At 37.6% G+C, this 22,959-nt stretch overlaps 1 protein-coding gene across 1 annotated transcript in view; it reads right to left on the bottom strand.

Annotated features, from left to right (window-relative positions):
- Positions 1-22,959, bottom strand: part of PCNX2 (pecanex 2) — a 328,287-nt gene that overhangs the window by 300,354 nt on the left and 4,974 nt on the right. The window contains exons 2-4 of the mRNA XM_049789037.1: positions 3,496-3,701; positions 2,559-2,667; positions 1,037-1,073 (exon numbers count right to left, since the gene is read on the bottom strand). Of these exons, the coding sequence (XP_049644994.1) occupies positions 1,037-1,073; positions 2,559-2,667; positions 3,496-3,701 (352 nt within the window). The remainder of the gene's footprint in view (positions 1-1,036; positions 1,074-2,558; positions 2,668-3,495; positions 3,702-22,959) is intronic.

Raw genomic sequence — 22,959 nt, 5'->3', positions numbered from 1 at the left:
CCCAAGAAGCCAGGAGCAACTTCTGAGCGCATAGCCAGGAGTAACCCCTGAGCGTCACAGAGTGTGGCCCAAAAACCAAAAAAAAAAAAAAAAAAAAAAAATATGTTTGCCTTACATCCAGGTTTGGTTCCCAGTATCCTCTATATCCTGTAAGATCCCCTGAACCCCAAAATAGTAGCTCCTTAGTGCAGAGCCAGGAGTAAGCCCTGAGCAATATGGGTGAGGTCCATAACATAAACACAAAGGAAGGGAGGGAGGGTGGAAAGGAGCTAGGGAGAGATGAAAGAAGGAAGGATTGCCTTTATGCAACAGATTTAGGCTAGATCATGGGCATCCCCATGTACAGCTACGAGTGATTCCTGAGCTCAGAACCAGGAATAACCCCTGAGCACTGCTGGTTGTGCCCTTCCCAAATAATTAAGACAAAAATTTGAGAATTTAAAATAAGATTCCCAGAAACAAAGCTTATATAGTGAAGGAATACATATAGATATATCTATATATATGATACCATATAATTTCCTTTTGTTTAATACTAAAAACTAAATATGTCCATGCTAATATGTCCTATGTTGTTTCAACTATTCTTTTTTTTTTTTTTTTTTTTTTTTGGTTTTTGGGTCACACCTGGCAGTGCTCAGGGGTTATTCCTGGCTCCAGGCTCAGAAATTGCTCCTGGCAGGCACAGGGGACCATATGGGGCGCCGGGATTCGAACCGATGACCTCCTGCATGAAAGGCAAACGCCTTACCTCCATGCTATCTCTCCGGCCCCTGTTTCAACTATTCTAAGTCACAGAATAGAAAGCGCAAACTGAAAAAGAATACTGAAATATAATCAATAAAATACTATAATTTGAGTAGTAAACTATAATAGAGATTAAAATTCATATTCTGATAAAAAATAAAGCTAAGAGTTAAAGGATTAAAATTTAAACATAATTGTAACTAATAAATGGCATTCTGTTTTACAAAAAACAGTCTAATTTCACTGAGGATCATTTTGTGAAACAAAATAAAATGATAATAAACACTACCTTTGAGATCTTCCACAGTTTCTTGTGCTGGCAACTCCTAAATAAATACAAGAGCAAAAATCAATACATTATTCATTTTATTGTTCATTTTCAGGTAGTCAGCAGACTGAGCAGCCACTCATGCTAATGGCATGTGCAGAGAGCAAATACCGTGTCCATTCTGTTTATTTGGGGAGCAAAAATGAATATCACACATGTGTAAATTCATGATTGTATGTATTTGTTTAGACCTTTAATCAAAGGTTCTATATTATAATTTGTTCTGTTTGTTTTTGACTTGAGGGCTACACCTGGCTCCATACTATTCCTGGTAGTACTAGGGATAGAAACAAGTTCAGTAACATTCAAGGCAAGTGTCATAATTCCCTAATTCTGTGGCCATGAATTATAATTTTGGAAAGAGCTTAGTGGGCGCATGACAGCACAGTGGTAGGGCGTTTGCCTTGCACGCTGCTGACCTGGGACTGATATGGATTCCCAAGCCTGCCAGGAACAACATTTCTGAGTGCAGAGCCACCTCAAAGTACTGACACTGATGGGTGTGCCCCCCACCAAAAAAAAAGAAAAAAAGCAGAGTTCTATGTAATCTTTCATAAGCCAAAATGGTAAAAAGCAAATGACATGAACAATATTTTGAGTTTTTCTACAGCTACAAATAACATAGTAAACCATACTGACTAAGCCTAACTGCTAATAATTAGCATATAGTAAAAATAAAAAGAAGTTATGATATATACAGCCTGAAGAAAGCAGTTCCTAGGTAAGGTATACACTGCAGTCAGTCACTCCCATTGTACAGAGATATACATTGCCTAAGAGCTACTGCAAAGCCAAAGTTGAAGTCTATTTTCAGTTACAGCCTTTTGTTGTAAAAGCAAATATCCTCTTTGGAAACTGATACTAATATAAGTCTTTTGTAAAATTAAAGTGGTATATCAGAGGCTGGAGCAAAGCACAGCAGTAAGGCTTTTGCCTTGCATGCAACAAACACAGGACGGACGGAGGTTCAAATCCCAGCATCCCAGATAGTCCCCTGAGCCTGCCAGGGGTGATTTCTGAGCACAGTCAGAAGTAACCCCTGAGCGCTGTCGGGTGTGACCCAAAAATTTAAAAAAAAATGAAGTAAAAAAAATGAAGTAGTATATCAAAATTTGTTCAAAAGAACTCTATCTGTATAAACTTCCTTAAGAGACAAGTGTGATTTAATGTGTAGACGTGAAATAGGTAATATGAACAACACACAATACAAAGGAAAGAAGAGTCAAAGTCCAATTTGGCTCCTCTGGCTGGGGTGGCAGAATAAAGCAGATAGCAAAAACGCCTAAGAATGGGTATTTATCTTATTATCCAAAAATGCCTCTTAGGTCATCTCTAAACTGAGATATGATATTCCACAGAGACCAGTATGTACAGCTAGTGTAGGCTAAAATCAGTTCCATTGCACATTCATAATCTAGATATCAGTGACACTACCATACAAAAAATAAATAAATAAGAATGGAAACAAAGACCTTGCACTAACCAGTAAGCCCGAAGAGTTAATACTTTGTCCTTTAGAGCTGCAGTGCAGAGGAGTAGAGAGGTTTCGATTGTCATCTTCGTTTTTGTCACTGTTAATCCTCCCATTATTGCTAATCCAACAAGAGAAAAAAAGATAAAAATAATTTATCAGTATCAGTTCAAAAATAAGATTTTATCTCTACTCCATTTTCTGACATTTTCTATATACATATTTTGTTTCTGCAATAGTAAGAAGTGGAAACATTACTTTAACATTGAAATAAACACTTTTATTTCTTCAGAAAAGTAAAATGGTGATAAATACTCAATAGTTATTTCAGTTCTATGCAATATATTTCTTTTATATAAACAAACACAAATGGTCTTCTTGAGATAATTCTGGCTTGCTCTTAATACTTAAATGGCAAGATTGAAATTAAAAAAAAAATGGGGGCCGGAGAGATAGCATGGAGGTAAGGTGTTTGCCTTTCATGCAGGAGGTTATTGGTTCGAATCCCGGCGTCCCATGTGGTCCCCCGTGCCTGCCAGGAGCAATTTCTGAGCCTGGAGCCAGGAATATATCCTGAGCACCACCGGGTGTGACCCAAAAACCACAAAAAAAAAAAAAAAAAAAAGAAATTAAAAAAAATGACTTTTAGTACTAAATCTAAATACAGATAAATGAGTTCCAAAGCAGCATTTATCAATCTTTCTACGTCTACAAACAACATGGGTCCATGGACCAGTGACTGAAGAGCACAGTAACATTACTAGGTTATATTATTACTTGAAACATCTTAAAAATCAATATAAATATGTTCTAAAGTAAATGTTTATATATAAGAAAAATATACATATATTTATTCATATTGGCATATTTTCCTAAGCAACTAAGAAATATATTTTAATAATAATAAAACTTGCAAATTATGAACAGATTCATTAAACAGAAATGTTACCTTGGGTTTTTGTGATTAACTGGATGTTCACTTTTGGTCTCTTTTTCAGTAACTGGCTTTTCTTTCTTTGAGGTGGGCTTCTGCTGAATGACTTCTCCTTTGTCAAACATAAGGTGTAGACGGTAACTGACCAGTTTGATTATGGCGAAAAATACAGTCACTGAACTGCAGTAAAAAAATACAGTGATGGCATTTGGAGGAAAAGCCTAAGGAAGGAAAAATAATTAAAAATTCATATTTTAATATGGTAATGTTTTGCATTAAAACTTAAAAGTGGAGGGAGATTTGGGACATGGGTGATGGGAATGTTGCACTGGTGATGGGTGGTGTTCCTTTTATGACTGAAACCCAAACACAATCATGTATGTAATCAAGGTGTTTAAATAAAAAAAAAAAACAAAAAAAAAACTTAAAAGTATTTTGTTTTGGGGAGTGCACACCCAGTGGTACCCAGGGATTTTTGTTGTTATTATTGTTTTAGGTCACACCCAGCAGCGCTCAGGGGTTATTCTTGGCTATGCTCAGAAATCGTTCCTGGCAGGCTCAGGGGATTATATGGGATGCCGGGATTCGAACCACTGTCCTTCTGCATGCAAGGCAAACGTCCTACCTCCATGCTAGCTCTCCTGCCCAGGGATTACTTTTAACTCTGCACTCAGTGACCAGGGATTGAACCCTAATCAGATATCTAATTCCCTACCTTAACTGCTATACTCTGCCTGCAGCCCTATTAAACTGAAAGCCTTTGTATGACATATATAAAGCATAAGTTCAATGACATTTTTGTTTTACCAGTTTTAAAACTTTATTAGTTGAAATACTTAAGGAGAAAAAGACACCATATCTTTTCATATTTTTTAAAAATTATGTTAATTATAAAAATAAATATAATAAATTATTTATATTAAATAGCTTATCCAGGAATGCCAAGATATATAAATATTATTACTGTTAATCATAGCATTTTCTCTTTTATATAGAACTGTATGTAATATGTGTTTTTATAACCGGAAATTTGTATGTATTTTTGATCAACTTATATTCAATTACAAAAGTGGGAGTTGTGCCAAAGCTGTTGTGTTTTATATCCCTACCAATTCAGTTTTCCTCCAAATCTTATCAACATCAAATTTAACATATGATTTTATTTGAAAAAGCCTCTCATTTTTATCTTATTTTGTATGATTATCAGCTACTAACTTATCAGCTTTTTTTTTTTTTTTTTTTTTTTGGTTTTTGGTTCACGCCCGGCAGCACTCAGGGGTTACTCCTGGCTCTATGCTCAGAAATCACCCCTGGCAGGCATAGAGGACCATATGGAATGCTGGGATTCAAACCACCGACCTTCTGCACACAAGGCAAATGCCTTACCTCCATGCTATCTCTCCGGACCCTAACTTATCAACTTTTATGTTCAAATATTCATAACTGCATGTTTAAACATATTAACTCATTTTTGGGTTTGTTTGGGGTTTTTTTTGTTGTTGTTGTTGTTTGTTTGTTTTGGTTTTTGGGTCACACCTAGCAGCGCTCAGGAGTTACTCCTGGCTCTACGCTCAGAAATTGCTCCTGGCAGGCTCGGGGGACCATATGGGATGCCTGGATTTCAACCACAGTCCTTCTGCATTCAAAATAAACACCCTACCTCCATACTATCTCTCCGGCCCATATTAACTCATTTTTAAGTTTTGTTTTAGGCATTGTGGTTTATAAAATTGTAAGGTTGCAGGTACAAAATATTCCAGCACCACACCCTCGATCCTTCCCTCAACTACTACCCACCAATACACCCCACTGCCATTCACATGGTAAGCTTCCTTCTGAATACCAGTACTCAATTTCTATTGCCCTTAAGTTGTTATTCCCCTACTATGTCCTTCTATATCCTATATGTGATACATCATTCTGTCTCTTTCCTTCTTACTTTACACAGCATGATGATCCACATTGCAGCAAATTGCATGATTTCATCTATTCTTAAAGCTGAGTAGTATTTCTTTGCTCATATGTACCACAGTTTATTTATCCAGTCATCTATTTTTATACACTTAAGTTCCGACCATATTTGAGCTATTGTGAATAGTGTTATAATGAAAACAGGCATGCAAATTTCTTTTCTAAAGAGTTTTGGGACCATTGGGGTAAATGCCAAGAAGTGGAATTGCTTGGTAAAATGGAAGCTTAATTTCTAGTTTACAAAAAAGTTTCCATATTCTTTTTCAAAATGTCTGAACCCGTCTACATTCCCACATGCAATGAGTGAGGGACCCTTTTATCCCAACTTCAAACTACATTATAAAGCTGCAGTAAATAAGACAATGTGGTACTAGAATAAAGATAAAAATTTCAGACCAATAAAACATAATTGAAAGCCCAAAGACACCGCACACAAAAAAAGTAAAATCAAAATATAATACCAGATCTGTATTCTTAGATTATATTGAGGAAAACATAGGTAGAATACTTTTCTACATGACACAGAAAAGTAAAATCAAAATGTAATACATAACTTAATATCAGACCTTTATTCACAGATTATATTAAGCAAAATAGGTAGAATACTGAATCTAGAAGTATCTTCAATGACTTAATGCCATTAGCTAAGCAAATGGAAGGAAGGTTAAACAAATACAATCAGAATAAGGAACTTCTACAATGACCTGAATAAAAGACACCCAACAAAAATTATTTTCTTACAACTAAACTGATAAAGAGGAAACATCTAAGATATAAGACATTGGTATATTACTTTAAGGAAATAAAAATAACTCCATCAAAAAATGGAAGGAAGAGATTAACAAAAACTTTCTTTTTTTTTTTTGTTTTTGTTTTTTTCGGTCATACCCGATAGCACTAAGGGGTTACTCCTGGCTCTATGCTCAGAAATTGCTCCTGGCAGGCTCGAGAGACCATATGGGATGCTGGGATTCGAACCAATGACCTTCTGCACAAAAGGCAAATGCCTTACCTCCATGTTATCTCTCTGGCCCCAACAGAAACTTTCTAAGAACACAGACATGCTGGTGGCCAAAAAGTATATGAAAAATGTTTTGTATCACTTAATCACTTACAAGCAGAGAAAAGCTAATAAAAACAAAATGAGCTATCAGCTCACCCACTGAGACTAGAAATTAGCACAAAAATAGAAAAACAGTTATTTGATTTTTTTTTTTTTTTTTTGGTTTTTGGGCCACACCCAGTGACGCTCAAGGGTTACTCCTGGCTATGCGCTCAGAAGTCACTCCTGGCTTGGGGAACCATATGGGACGCCGGGGGATCGAACCGCGGTATTGACTGATAGGACAGAACATGTAGCATTGTTGCGCAGGCAAGGCAGGCACCTTACCTCTAGCGCCACCGCGCCGGCCCCTATTTGATTTATTTTTAATATAATTGCTTATTTAAGCACTATGGTTACAGAATTGTTCATAGTTGAGTTCGGTCATAAAATGTAGACCACCCTTCACCAGTGCCACTTTCTCGCCATCAGTGTCCCCATTTATCTCCCACCCACCACCCACCCCATCTGTCCCTGGGTCAGACATTTTGCTTCTCTCTCATACATCTCTCTCATTTTCCTTTTTTACACTGTAGTTTGCTGTTGTTAATAAAGAGATGCCATGCATATCACTTTATCATGTTTTAGCACCCAGTTCTTGTCCAGAATGATCAGTTTCAACTATTATTATCAAAGTAGAACCGTCTCTACTTTCACTAAACTTACTGTTCTTTGTGGCAATCTTCCTTCCACAGTCTGGTCCTACTGATCCTCATCTCTAATGTTTCTGAATAATATTACCATACTGCCATTTTTATTTTCATAATATCCTACAGAAGAGTGAGATTATTCCATGTCTATCCCTAACCCTCTGTTCATTTCACTCAGCATAATCTCCATGTATGTCCATGTATAAAAAAAAAATTCATCGGAGGACAGGGATAGAAAAAAATGCACCATTTCATTTTTCTTTATAGCTGCATAGTACTCTATTGTGTAGATGATTTTCTGTGACACTTTTAGAATTTCATCTGTTGTCAGGCACTTGGGTAGTTTCTAGATTCTGACTATTGTAAATAGTGCTTCAATGAACATAGAAGTGCAGAGGGCATTTTAGTATTGTGTTTTTGTATTCCTAAGGTATAACCCTAGGAGTGGTATTGCTGGATCATATGGAGGCTCAATTTCCAGTTTGGGGAGGAATATCCATATTGTTTTCCAGAAAAGTTGGACTAGACACCATTCCCAAGAGCACTAAATGAAAGTCCTTTGTTCACCACATCCACACCAGCACAGATTGTTATTGGTTTTTTGTGATGTGTGGTATGAGACAAAATCTCATTGTTGTTTTGATTTGCATCTCCCTGATGATTAGTGTTGTGGAGCATTTTTTCATGTACCTTCTGGCCATCTGTATTTCTTCTTTAAGGAAATGTCTGTTCATTTCTTCTCTCCATTTTTGGATGGGATTAGATGCTTTTTTCATGTAAAGTTTTGTCAGTAATTTGTATATCTTAGATAGTAATCCCTTATCAGTTGAGTATTGGGTGAATAGGTTTTTCCATTCTGTGGGTATCCACTTTGAGTCCTAGTTACTGTTTCTATTAAAGTGCACAAACTTCTCTGATTAATGTAGTACCATTTGTTTATCTTTATTTCAACGTGCATGAACAATAGTTGAAGATGTTTTAGTTTCAATGTCATGGACTGTTTTGCCTAAATTTCCCTCTATTGGGCCGAAGAGATAGCACAGCAGTAGGGCAAGATTACTACTACTTTACTGGATCTTTCCCAGAAGCCCTCTGAGGGATGGAACTTAGGGTAACACTGGTATACAGTATTTTCTAAAAAAATTTTTGAAACTTTCTTTATACTAAAAACTTTTCAAAAAATAGAGTGAAATCGTTTTCAGAAATATAATACAGAGTTCATACAATTGTGTTGCATCCTACTGACCCACATTCATATCTTCAACACCACTTGTGGTCTCCTGATAACACCAGGGGACACTCTTGAGCACAGATCCAGGAAATCTTTGACTCCACAAGGTATGGCTCAAAATCGAAAAAAATTAAAAGAGGAAAATAAATAAATTTAAAAAATAGAAAAGTAGGGGCCGGAGAGATAGCATGGAGGTAAGGCATTTGCCTTGCATGCAGAAGGACACTGGTTTGAATCCTGGCATCCCATATGGTCCCCCGAGCCTGCCAAGGGCGATTTCTGAGCATAGAGCCAGGAGTGGCCCCTGAATGCTGCCAGGTGTGACCCAAAAACAAACAAAAAAAATAGTAAAATAATACATTACCTGAAATTTGGTCAAACAAAAAAAATTAAACTGTGTTCCCGTATACTAAAAAAATAAATCAAAGATCATTTTCACAATTCATCTATCTTTGTTTGACTACCTTAAGTATCGGAGTTTTAAACTATTTACCCAAGGAAGCCTTTTTAAATATCAAAGCCATAAAGGGATCTCCTATTTTTATCGTATGTCATATTTCCCATATAATAGCACTAATAGTTGCATTCCGCCTATTTTTTTATCTGTCAACTTTGTGAAGAGAAATAACAATCTGTCTTTTTTGCCTCTTATATCCTCAATATTCAGCAAAACACCTGAAACTCAATCTGTTGTAAACTTAAGTGTTATCCAACAAATATGGCCAATTATTTCTATTCTGGCCAATCTTTCTGTATGACTTTCATCAAATCTAACATAGAACAAAATTCAGGAATTTTTCTGAGTTACTGTAAGTATCTAATGGGGGAGTAGTTTAGTTGATGCAAAGTTCTTATAACAATTCCTGCCTCAGAACATTTTTTGTTTTTGTTTTTGGTTTTGGTTTTTGGGCCACACCCAGCGATGCTCAGGGGTTACTCCTGGCTGTCTGCTCAGAAACAGCTCCTGGCAGGCACCATATGGGACACTGGGATTTGAACCAACCACCTTAGGTCCTGGATCGGCTGCCTGCAAGGCAAACGCCGCTGTGCTATCTCTCCGGGCCCCTCAGAACATTTTTAATGTTAGCTGTAATTACTTTTTTTTTCTTTTCTTTTTTCTTTATATGGAGATAATTCCCACTAGAAGTTATAAAATGCCATTCTACGAAAAATACCCAAGTAAAGGAAAAAATTGGCAAGGAACATAAGCAACTATTTTAAAAAAACAAAATACTGTGCTGATTGCACATCCATAGAGCAGAAAAGATCATCACCCTCATTAATAAATAAGCACACTACATTGTTTTGTGTCTAATGAATTACAATCCAATCTCCCTATCGTCCCTGATGGGAAAATATTTAGTTGGAGGTAGGGCCCAAAGATTGATGAGGGACTGGAGAGAGAGTTCAGAGAGTAGAATGTGTTTACTTTGTATGTGGTGGACTCTAGTGAGCTCCCCAGCACTGCGTTTCCCTGACAGAAGCAGTAGTGCCTGAGCACCACTGGGTGTGACCCAAATCCCCTACTCCCAACAAAACCCACAAAATTGATGAGAATTCAACTCAAATTTGGTAAAAACTTGAGAAATATAAAATAAATAATCGAGGGATCAGAGTGATAGTACAGTGAGCAGGACATTTACCTTGCATGAGGCCACACCAAGGTTTGATCCCTGACATACCAGGAGTGATTCCTGAATGCTGCTGTAATTACTTTTTAGAACAATAACATATAATAATATATATTATTAATCACAATAAGTTGCTAAAATATAAAAATATAACAATAGGTGTGGGAGTAGAATAAAATGGCTAAAACAAAAAATAATAAGCTGACACAATCTACTTGCACATAAAATTAAAAAAAATCAATGATCTTAACGCATTTACTATTATAGTGAAAGAAATAATATGACACGAACAGCATCTAAATACAGTCATTAGTTGGGCTAAATTTTTTTAAATGCTCAACAAAAGTGAAAGTAGGGTGAGAGACATAAAATTAGCTACCAGAAAATTAATCATGAACTTGCAATAGAAGAATAGATAGAGAAGGCAGAAGAGCTATTTTGAGAGTAAGATTAAATTCATATTTTTAGGGGCCAGAGAGATAGCATGGAGGTAGGCCGTTTGCCTTTCATGCAGAGGGACGATGGTTCAAATCCCAGCATCCCATATGGTCCCCCGAGCCCGCCAGGAGCAATTTCTGAGCGTAGAGCCAGGAATCACCCCTGAGCGCTGCCGGGTGTCATCCAAAAACCAAAAAAAAAAAAAAAAAAAATCTTGTTTATAAAAAATATTTCCAAAAAAAAATATTTCCCCTAAAAAAAACAAGTTTGGGAGAGTCCCCTGGGAAAAACAGTTTAGGTCTTCTGAAATATGTTTGGGCAAGAAAATAGTGAACCCAGAAAATAATAGTACAAATATAAAATTTAGGGTCTTTCTTGAATTATAGAAGACAACTAAGGCAAGAATAGGAAAATATTTATCCTTACCAATTTATCTTTAAGGGTACCTGCCATTTATTTGACTGCATGAAATTCCTCAGCTTCAGTTCTTCATCTACCGATTGAATTTGATGTGCTTCACAACTGTCTTTCAATTAAGGTACAGGGGACTCAAACTCATGGACCGCGGGCCACAAACGGCCCTCTGTACAACATTTTGTGGCCCTACCCTAGAGGAATCTTTTTTGTTTTGTTTTAGTTGTTTGGGTTGCACCCCCCAATGTTCAAGGCTTACTACTGACTTTGCACTCAAGGATCACCCCAACTTTGCCTGCTGTGTCCCTCAGGTAAATTGAGTTTGAGACCCCTGGATCATACAATGGCTTGATACCTTGGGATTCAAGGTAGAGATGGATATCATATTAAATAAATGGCCAGTCTTTGAGCTCAGACAAGATGTAAGGTAAACTGGGACAGTTCCTATATACTTATATCCTTATGCATCTGTTTGTTTAATTAACTGTGACCAATTCCTGCTGGATGACAGTTGATAGTGCCAAACTGACTGGCTTTAGACAATCCAGAACAAGATAAGTGCTGGTTCTTTTTGCCACAGATATTAAACTGACAGATAGTCAACCTACCTATAAGCATGCAGGTGTAGAAATAGCAGAAACAGAATAAACAGCAGGAATTTTTGTTTTGTTTTGTTTTTGGGTCACACCTGGCAGTGCTCAGGGGTTATTCCTGGCTCCAGGCTCAGAAATTGCTCCTGGCAGGTATGGAGGACCATATGGGTCGACGGGATTTGAACTGATGACCTCCTGCATGAAAGGCAAACACCTTACTTCCATGCTATCTCTCCGGCCCAACAGCAGGAATTTTTTTTTTTTTTTTTGGTTTTTGGGCCACACCCTGTGACGCTCAGGGGTTACTCCTGGCTATGCGCTCAGAAGTTGCTCCTGGCTTCTTGGGGGACCATATGGGGCACCGGGGGATCGAACCGCGGTCCGTCCTAGGTTAGCGCAGGCAAGGCAGGCACCTTACCTCCAGCGCCACCGCCCGGCCCCAACAGCAGGAATTTTTAAAGGTTGGCAGTTGTCGCTCAAGAAAAGTAGTTATTAATGTAATAACATGAAAGCTGAATGCACTGAGGATGGAGAGACTTCCTTGAGACTCATCAAAGGAAGCTGACACTAGTAATGGGATGATGTAGGCACATTATATGCCTAAAACTCCATAGTACCTTAATTTTAAGGAAGTTAAAAAAAAAAAGTGTTTACTGGTGGTGGGAATGCCCCTCACTTATTGTCACTATGTGCCTCAACTATTACTGTGAGAGATTGTAATTCACTTCGACCACAATAAAAAAAATAAAATAAAATGTGTTTATAACAGGAAAGCAGATCCCTCTCTGAGCCAAATCCTTTGTATACAGTCTGTACAAACAGCTACCTAAGAGACCGGAGAGATAGCATGGAGGTTAAGGCATTTGCCTTTCATGCAGAAGGTCATTTGTTCAAATCCCGGCGTCCCATATGGTCCCCCGAGCCTGCCAGGAGCAATTTCTGAGCAAAGAGCCAGGATTAACCCCTGAGCGATGCCGGGTGTGACCCAAAAAAACAAAACAAAACAAAACAAAACACAAAACAGCTACCTAAAGCAAAGATAACTGAATGAGGATTGGAGAACTAGCCCAAAGTGCTGGAACATACATTTTGCATGTAGAGGCCCCAAGTTTAATACCTTGGCACAGAACGTTACTCTGAGTACTACTTAGAACAATCCCTGAGCAATGAGCCAAGAGTAGCTTCTATCTAGCACCACCAAATATGATCCTCATTCAACACTAATTTAGAAGACATGGTCTATATATCTGCTGAAGGCCTGGAACTCAGGAAAGAATAATTGTAAGCATCCCAAAACTACAGGCCAGAGTGATAGTACTGTGGGTAAGGTACTTTTTTTTGCCATGCTGCCAACCTAACTAGCACCACATATAGTGTCTTGACCCCTGCCAGAATGAATGCCTGAGTAAAGAGTCAGGAGTGAATCCTGAGCAGTGCATGGGTATTACCCTACCTTCACCAAAAATTATACATGATATTCCCCTATGTGTAGGCTTAATGGAACAGCTTAATAAATTATAAAAAGATCAACAAAATAAACCAAAAATAGGCAGACAGAAAGAAATAACAAAGCTCAGAGCAGAAATTAATGAACTGTAAACTCTAAAAACCATCCAAATATGAATAAAAGCAAGAATTTGTTCTTAAAAAAAAAAAAAAGATAATTCGGGGCCAGTGAGATAGCACAGCAGCATTTGCCTTGCAAGCAGCCGATCCAGGACCAAAAGTGGTTGGTTCGAATCCCAGTGTCCCATATGGTCCCCCGAGCCTGCCAGGAGCTATTTCTGAGAAGATAGCCAGGAGTAACCCCTGAGCATCGGCAGGTGTGACCCCAAAAAAAACTAAAAAAAAAAAAAAAAGATAATTCACTAGCAAGACTCACAATGAAAGAGAGAGAAACTAAATAAACTGAATTAGAAATAAAAAGAGGAAAATTACTACAGAAACTCCAGATATTCAAAAGATAATCAGATACTACTTTGAGAAACCCTATGCCACAAAACAAGAGAACCTAGAAGAAATGAATAAAATGTTGGACTTCTGTAAACTCCCAAAATTGAACCAGGATCATCTGGCACATCTAAACAGACATCACTATTGAGGAAATTAAAATGCTAAGCAAAAATCTTCCCAAAAACAAACACCTAGGCCCAGATGGATTCACTAGTACATTATTTCAAACCTTTCAAAAGGACCTACTATGAATCCTTTTCAGAAACTTCCAGAAAATTAAAGAAACAGAAAAATTCCTAAATAGTTTTTATGAAGCTAATATCATCCTGATAGAAAAGAAGACAGTGATGCCACAAAAAGAGAACTACAGACAAATATCCTTAATGAACACAAAAACCTAGCAAATAGGATCCAATGGCTCGTCATGAAGGTCCTAAACCATGACCAAGTAGGATTAATCCCAGACATGGAAGGATGGTTTAACATAAATAAGTCAATCAACATAATACACCATATCAACAAAAGGAAAAGTAAAAACCATATGATCATATCAATAGATGCAAAGAAAGCATTAGACAAGGTCCTACACCCACTCATGATAAAAACTGCAGCAAGATCAGAATTGAAGAAACTTTTCTCAATATAGTCAAGACCATTTATACAAGCCCATGCCAAATATTATACTCAACGGGGAAAAACTAAAAGACTTTTTTCCTCTGAGAACCAGCCACAAAACAAGGTTGCACCTCTCACCACTTCTATTCAACACAGTATTGGAAGTGCTTGCCAATGCCATTAGGCAAGAAAAATATATCAAAGGCATCCAGATAGGAAAGGAAGAAGCCATGCTCTCACCATTCATGATACTTTAGAAAATTCAAGACTCAGGCCTGGAGAGATAGCACAGCGGCGTTTGCCTTGCAAGCAGCCAATCCAGGACCAAAGGTAGTTGGTTCGAATCCCAGTGTCCCATATGGTCCCTTGTGCCTGCCAGGAGCTATTTCTGAGCAGACAGCCAGGAGTAACTCCTGAGCACCGCCGGGTGTGGCCCAAAAACCAAAAAAAAAAAAAAAAAAAGAAAATTCAAGACTCTACAAAAAGCTTCTAGAAACAATAGATTTGTATAGTAAACTGTCAGGCTACAAAACTAACACTCAAACACTTTTTTTTGGTTTTTTTTGGGGGTGGTGTTTGGTTTTTAGGTCACACACGGCAACACTCAGGGGTCACTCCTGGCTCTATGCTCAGAAATTGCTCCTGGCAGGCTCGGGGAACTATATGGTATGCCGGGATTCGAACCACTGTCCTTCTACATGCAAGGCAAATGCCCAACCTCAATGCTATTTCTCCAGCCCCCATGGTTTTCTTTTATACAAATAATGAAAGAGAAGGAAAAGACATTACAAAATACAACCTCGTTCAAAATTGTGCCTCAGAAAATCAAGTACCTTGGAGTAAACTTAACTAAAAAGGTGAAAGAAAACTGTAATACACTACTTCAAGAAATAAAAGAGGGGGCCGGGCGGTGGCGCTAAAGGTAAGGTGCCTTGCCTTGCCTGCGCTAACCTTGGATGGACCTCGGTTCGATCCCCCGGTGTCCCATATGGTCGCCCAAGCCAGGAGCAACTTCTGAGCACATAGCCAGGAGTAACCCCTGAGCGTTACCGGGTGTGGCCCAAAAAAAAAAAAAAAAGAAATAAAAGAGGACACACAAAAATGGAGACATATATCCTGCTCATTAATTGGGAAGATTAACATAATTAAAATGGCAATTATGGGGCCAGAGAGATAGCATGGAGGTAAGGCGTTTGCCTTTCATGCAGAAGGTCAGTGGTTTGAATTCCATATGGTCCCCTGTGCCTGTCAGGGGCGATTTCTGAGCATAGAGCCAAGAGTAACCCCTGAGCGCTGCCAGGCGTGACCCTAAAACCAAAAAAAGAATGGCAATTGTACAAAGCATTGTACAGATTTAATGTAATCCCTCTAAGGATACTCATGGCATTTTTTCAAAAAAAGTGGACCAAACATTCCTGAAATTCATTTAGAAATATAAACACCAATAAATCACTAAAAACAACCGGGCCCGGAGAGATAGCACAGCAGCGTTTGCCTTGCAAGCAGCCGATCCAGGACCAAAGGTGGTTGGTTCGAATCCCAGTGTCCCATATGGTCCCCCATGCCTGCCAGGAGCTGTTTCTGAGCAGACAGCCAGGAGTAACCCCTGAGCACCACTGGGTGTGGCCCAAAAAACTAACAAACAAACAATAAAAAAAAAAAACTTTGGGAGAAAGAAGATGGGAGGCATCACTTTCTCCAACTTTAAATTGTACTAAAAAGGGGGCCGGGCGGTGGCGCTAAAGGTAAGGTGCCTGCCTTGCCTGCGCTAACCTTGGACGGACCGCGGTTCGATCCCCCGGTGTCCCATATGGTCCCCCAAGCCAGGAGCAACTTCTGAGCACATAGCCAGGAGTAACCCCTGAGTGTTACTGGGTGTGGCCCAAAAACCAAAAAAAAAAAAAAAAAAAAAAAAAAAAAAAAAAATTGTACTAAAAAGCAAAAGTAATTAAAACAACATGGTAGTGGAATAAAGACAAACCCTCAGATAAATGTAATAGATTTGAGTATTCTGAGGCTGACTCCCAAGTATACAACCATTTAATCTTCAATAAAGGGGCAACATATTTGTATATGTGGAGCAAGGAAAGCCTCTTTGATAAGTGGCATTGGGAATATAGATCAATTACATAACAAAAGATTAACTCACACTCTCTTTAAAACCATGCACAAAGGTCAAATCAAAATAGATTAAAGATCTTGATATTAAACTTGAAACCATAAGGTCCAAGAGGAAAACAGGCAAAACATTCTATGGCATTGAGACTACAGCATCTTCAAGGAGGAAATACCACAGTCCAAGCAAGTGGAAGCAGAGATAAACAAATGGGATTACATTAAATTGAGAAGCTTCTGTATTTCAGAGGAAAACAGTGACTAGGATACAAAGAATCCCATAGAATAAGACAAACTATTCTCCCAATACCTATCTGATAAAGGGCTAATATCTAAGATATACAAGGTACTGAAAGAAATCAACAAGAAAAAAACAACTAATCTCATCAAAAATTGGGGAGAAGAAATGAACAGACATTTTCTCAAAGAAATAAACTGATGGCCAAAAGGCACATGAAAAAATGTTCCACATCATTAATCATCAGGGAATTGCAAACTAAAACAACAATGAGATAACATCTCACACCACAAAGAATGACTAACATCACAAAGAACAAGAACAACCAGTGCTGGCATGGATGTGGGGTGAAGGGAGCTCTCATTCACATCTAGTCCAACCTTTCTGAAAAATACAGATATTCCTTAAAAATACTGGAAATAAGTTCCTTATAATTCAGCAATACCACTCTGAGGGATATACCCTAGGAATACAAAAACACAATCCAAAAATGACCTCTGCACTCTTATGGTTATCACAGCACTTTTTTACAATAGCCAGAATCTGGAAGCAATCCAGGTGCCCAACAAGAGAAGAGTGGCTAAAGGAACTATGGTATATCTACACAATGGAATACTATGCAGCCATTAGAAAAAAGAATAAAGTCATGAATTTTGCTTATACATGAATGGTCATGGAGATACTGTATTATGTTGAGTGAAATGAGTCAAAGGGAGAGAGATAAACAAGAATAATCTCACTCATCACTGGTCTATAAAAAAATAAAAGACAGGCCCGGAGAGATAGCACAGCGGCGTTTGCCTTGCAAGCAGCCGATCCAGGACCAAAGGTGGTTGGTTCGAATCCCGGTGTCCCATGTGGTCCCCCGTGCCTGTCAGGAGCTATTTCTGAGCAGACAGCCAGGAGTAACCCCTGAGCACCGCCAGGTATGGCCCAAAAACAAAAAATAAATAAATAAATAAATAAATAAATAAATAAATAAATAAATAAATAAAAATAAAAGACTGTGGAAATGATATCCAGAGACAATAAAAATGAAAATCAGGGGGACCATTCCAGGGTAGATAGCTTGTTACAAAGAGCAGAGTGTAGTTAGAGAAGGTCTAATATGGAAAAGACATTTATGGCACCCTTCATTTGCAGTGGTACAAAACACAATGTCACAAAAGAAGGGAGAGACAGACAGACAGACAGACAGAGCACGCAGTAAAATGCCTGCCCCAGAGACAGGCGGGAGAGGGTGGGTAGGAGAGAAGAGAGCATCAGAGAGGGCAAGAGAGAAATTGTTGACATTGGTGGCAGAAAATACACACTGGTGAAGGTTGTTGTTATTCATTGTATGACTGTAAATCATGAAAAACGTTATCTGTGGAAAATAATACTGTATTATGAACAACCTTGTCACCATGGTGTTTAAATAAAAAACAAAGGATGGAGAGATTTTTTGGAAACTGAATGCTGGAAAAGAGAAGGGGGACTGTTCATATAAATACTTTGTACCAGCTACCTAGAAGTAATTTCATTAATACATTGAATTCTCATATTATAAGGGAGATAATATTATCACAACATATAAATCAGGAAGCAAATTAAAGATCACACAATTAGTAAGGAGAGCCAGGACTAGATAAAGTTGGTATTCCTGATCATTTTGCTATGCTGCATCTCTAGACAGAGAAAACACTGATATCTTTAGCTAAAAAGATTTACAAGGTCAAAATTAAGGAAGATTACATGTATTTAGTTTCTAAATAAAATGTTTTTACATAAAATTTTGTTTGTTTTGTATGAGATGCTTATTAGCATATTTATTTTTATCTCTCTGGCCCCAATAAAAAAATATATTTTTATGTTCATTTTCTTTTTCTAATAATTTTTTTATTTATTGAAGAAAATGCATCACATAGTTGACATAACTGATCATAAGTCTTTAAATAAATAAAAAAATTAAAACAAGGACAGCCATTCTTATATCAGACCAAATTGTATTCAACCTCAAGAAAGTGATCAGAGACAAAGAGGGGCACTACTTACTGATCAGGGGAACATTAGATCAAGAAGTGCTAACCCTGGTCAATATCTATGCACCTAATGTAAAATCACCAAAATATGTGAGGCAACTACTGACAAACCTGGAGAAACACATGAAGGGAATTGTGATAATAGTAGGGGACCTCAATACTCCACTATCACCACTGGACAGATCCTCCAAGCAGAAAAATAGTAAAGAAATAAGAGCTCTAAATGAAAAATTAGAAGAATTAGGGCTAATAGACTTATATAGAGCCCTCCATCCCCAGAAAGTAGAATACACATTCTTCTCAAACCCACATGGAACCTTCTCCAGAATAGATCATGTCTTAGGATACAAAGCCAACCTATATAAGACCACAAAGGTAAGGATCATTAGAAGTACCCTTTCAGATCACTATGCAACAGAGCTTATAATTGATGTCAAGAAGAAGCAATGGAGGAAAACTAATACCTGGAGATTGAATAACATACTGCTTAACAACAGCTGGATCAAAGAACAACTCAAGGAGGAAATAAAAAGATTCCTTGAGGGGCCGGGCGGTGGCGCTAAAGGTAAGGTGCCTGCCTTGCCTGCGCTAGCCTTGGACGGACCGCGGTTCGATCCCCCGGTGTCCCATATGGTCCCCCGAGCCAGAAGCAACTTCTGAGCACATAGCCAGGAGTAACCCCTGAGCGTTACCAGGTGTGGCCCAAAAACCAAAAAAAAAAAAAAAAAGATTCCTTGAGACGAATGACAATGAAGAGACAACATGTCAGAATTTATGGGATACAGCAAAAGCAGTACTTAGGGGGAAACTCATAGCATTACAGGCCTATGTTAAGAAACAGGAAAATAACAAAACCAACAGTTTAAAAGATCACCTCAAAGAATTGGAACAACAGCAACAGAGAAATCCAACCACAACCAGAAGGCAAGAAATCATAAAAACCAGAGCAGAAATAAACAACATAGAGACTAAGAAAACAATACAAAAAATCAATGAGACCAGGAGTTGGTTTTTTCGAAAAAATAAATAAGATAGACAAACCATTGGCAAAACTTACCAAAAAAAAGAGGGAAAACACCCAAATCACTAGGATCACGAATGAAAGGAGAGAGATTACAACAGAACCCCAAGAAATACAACATATCATGAGATCATATTATGAACAACTATATTCAACTAGGCTAGAGAACCCACCAGAAATCGACAGATTCTTGGACAAACACCCTCTTCCAAGACTGGAAAAGGAAGACCTAGAAACTCTAAACAGTCCAATCACTTCAGAGGAAATTGAAGACGTAATTAAAAGACTCCCTAAGAACAAATGCCCAGGCCCAGATGGATTTACAGGTGAATTCTATCAAACATTTCAAGAAGACTTATTACCACTGTTCCATAGGCTTTTCAAAACCATAGAAAAAACAGGAATCCTCCCCAACTCCTTTTATGAGGCTAATATCACACTCATTCCTAAAGAAGGCAAAGACACCACCAAAAAAGAAAACTACAGACCAATCTCACTAATGAACATTGATGCAAAGATACTTAACAAAATCTTAGCAAACCGAATCCAACACCTCATCAAAAAGATCATACATCACGATCAAGTGGGATTCATACCAGGAATGCAAGGTTGGTTCAACATACGCAAATCAATAAACATTATACACCACATCAACAACATGAAGGACAAAAACCACATGATCATATCAATCGATGCAGAGAAGGCGTTTGACAAAATCCAACACCCGTTCATGTTAAAGACACTCAGCAAAATAGGGTTAGAAGGCACCTTCCTTAAGATAGTTACAGCTATTTATGAAAAGCCTACAGCCAACATTATACTTAATGGCGAGAAGCTAGAAGCATTCCCACTAAGGTCAGGAACTAGGCAAGGCTGTCCACTCTCTCCACTCTTATTCAATATAACCTTAGAAGTCCTAGCAATAGCAATCCGACAAGAGAAGAGAATCAAAGGAATTCAAGTAGGGAAAGAGGAACACAAGCTAGCTCTATTTGCTGATGATATGATGATATACATCAAAAACCCTAAAGAATCCACAGAAAAACTCCTAGAAACAATCAACCAATACAGTAAAGTGGCTGGATACAAAGTCAATACACAAAAGACAGTAGCGTTTTTATATACAAACAATGAAGTTGAGGAGAGAGAGATTAAAAATACAATTCCATTTAAGATAGTATCAAAAAATATCAAATACCTAGGAATCAACCTTACAAGAGAAGTGAAAGATCTATACCAGGGAAACTTCAAAACACTTCAGAAAGAAATTGAAGACGATCTAAAGAAATGGAAGAACATCCCATCCTCATGGATAGGTAGAATTAACATAGTCAAAATGACTATTTTACCCAAACTGCTATATAGATTTAATGCAATCCCTATCCAAATCCAGACACAATTCTTTAAAGAAATAGAACAATCAATTATAAAATTCATTTGGAACCATAAAAGACCCAGGATAGCTAAACACATTCTGAAAAATGAGAAGTTGGGAGGTATCTCCTTACCTAACTTGAAACTATACTATAAAGCCATAGTAATAAAAACAGCATGGTACTGGAACAGAGACAGGACCTCAGACCAGTGGATTAGAACAGAATTCCCAGACATAAACCCCCAGATATATAGCCAGCTAATATTTGATAAAAGAGGCAAGAATATGAAATGGAACAAAGAAAGCCTATTCAACAAATGGTGTTGGTACAACTGGAAACTCATATGCACGAAAGTGAAAATCGACCCATATCTCACTCCTTATACAAAAGTCAACTCAAAATGGATCAAAGATCTGGAAATCAGACCTGAATCTATAAAGTTTATCGAGAATAAAATAGGCAGAACACTCGAAGACCTTTATATCAAAAGGGTCTTTGAGAATGGAGCACCAATGGCAAAAACGTTAGCATCAACTATAAACAAATGGGACTATATCAAACTAAAAAGCTTCTGCATGGCAAAAGAAACCCTACTTAATGCAAGAAGACAGCTAACAGAATGGGAAAAAATCTTTTCACTTGATATATCAGATAAAGGGCTGATATCTAGAACATACAAAGCGCTCAGAAACCTGAGCCCTTCAAAACCAAACGAAGCCATAAAAAAATGGGGAGACGAAATGAATAGACATTTCTCTGAGGAAGAGAGAAGGATGGCCAACAAACACATGAAAACATGCTCGCCTTCGCTCATCATCAGGGAGATCCAAATCAAGACAACAATGAGATACCACCTCACACCAGTGAGGTTGGCTCACATCAAAAATAATGGGAACAACCTTTGTTGGAGAGGATGTGGTATGAAAGGAACTCTCATTCATTGCTGGTGGGAATGCCCCTTGGTCCAACATCTATGGAGAAAAGTCTGGAGAGTGCTCAAAGAACTTAGAATTGAGCTGCCATTTGACCCAGCAATTGCTCTCCTAGGCATATATCCCCAAGATGGAAGGACATTCATTCCAAAATACATATGCACCCCACTATTTATTGCAGCACTCAGTATAATAGCCAAATCTTGGAACCAACCTCGATGTCCAACAACAGATGAATGGATCATTAAGATGTGGTACATATATACAATGGAATATTACATGGCAGTTAGAAATGATACAATCACAGACTTTGCAGCAACGTGGATGGACCAAGATCATGTTATGTTAAACGAAGTAAGTCAGAAGACAAAAGAAAAACACAGAATGGTAGCACTATTCTGAAACACCTAGAACACATAAAAAACAAAAAAATGACATTGAAGAAGCATAACTGCTAGAACCACAAAGAAAGACTTCATAAACTCCATTCCCTGATCTGCACAGCCACCAAGATCTTTAGAAACAGGTCTGATTTTACCATCCAAGATAAAGTAGAAGTCTTCCACATACCACGAAAGCAGCAAGAGGAGAATAAATGATCTATTTTTTTTTGACGTCTTTATTTTGGTGTGGAGATTACGGTTGATGTCTCCAATATTATTTTATTTTATTTTGTTTAGTCTTTCTCTTTCTTTTTTGCACTTGAGTATGATTTGATTTCAGAACCGAGATTATTGTGTGGTGCCTGTCTTTATTGCTGTGGTGCTTATCGGTTATTTAATTCGATATTTTTTTTATTTTTATTTTTTTTTGTATTGTTGTGGTATTTTAATTACTTTTTTCACATCCTCTCTCAAACTGAGGTTGGAAGCCTCTAGACAGGATTTTGCCTATTTTCAGCATATTTGATTTTTGATTGAGAAGAGGACATATTAGGTGATGGGTATTCCCCTGATTCAATGTGAATATGTACCCAAAATACTACAGTGAAAGATATGTAAGCCATTATGAAAAAAAAAAATTTGTGTTTTTAATCAGAAATTTTCTTTGACTTACATGTATTATTATTACATCAATTATATTATATGTTATGTTATGTCACTATATTATGTTATATTAGTTTACCTCATTATGTTAATCAATTTTGTCCTTTAAATGAATTCTTACTTTAAAAAAAA

The sequence above is a fragment of the Suncus etruscus genome, chromosome 15 (genome assembly GCF_024139225.1).
Source record: "Suncus etruscus isolate mSunEtr1 chromosome 15, mSunEtr1.pri.cur, whole genome shotgun sequence".
Classification (NCBI taxonomy): domain Eukaryota; kingdom Metazoa; phylum Chordata; class Mammalia; order Eulipotyphla; family Soricidae; genus Suncus; species Suncus etruscus.
The sequence above is the reverse complement of the archived record's forward strand: the minus strand, read 5'-3'. Positions and strand labels throughout refer to the sequence as shown.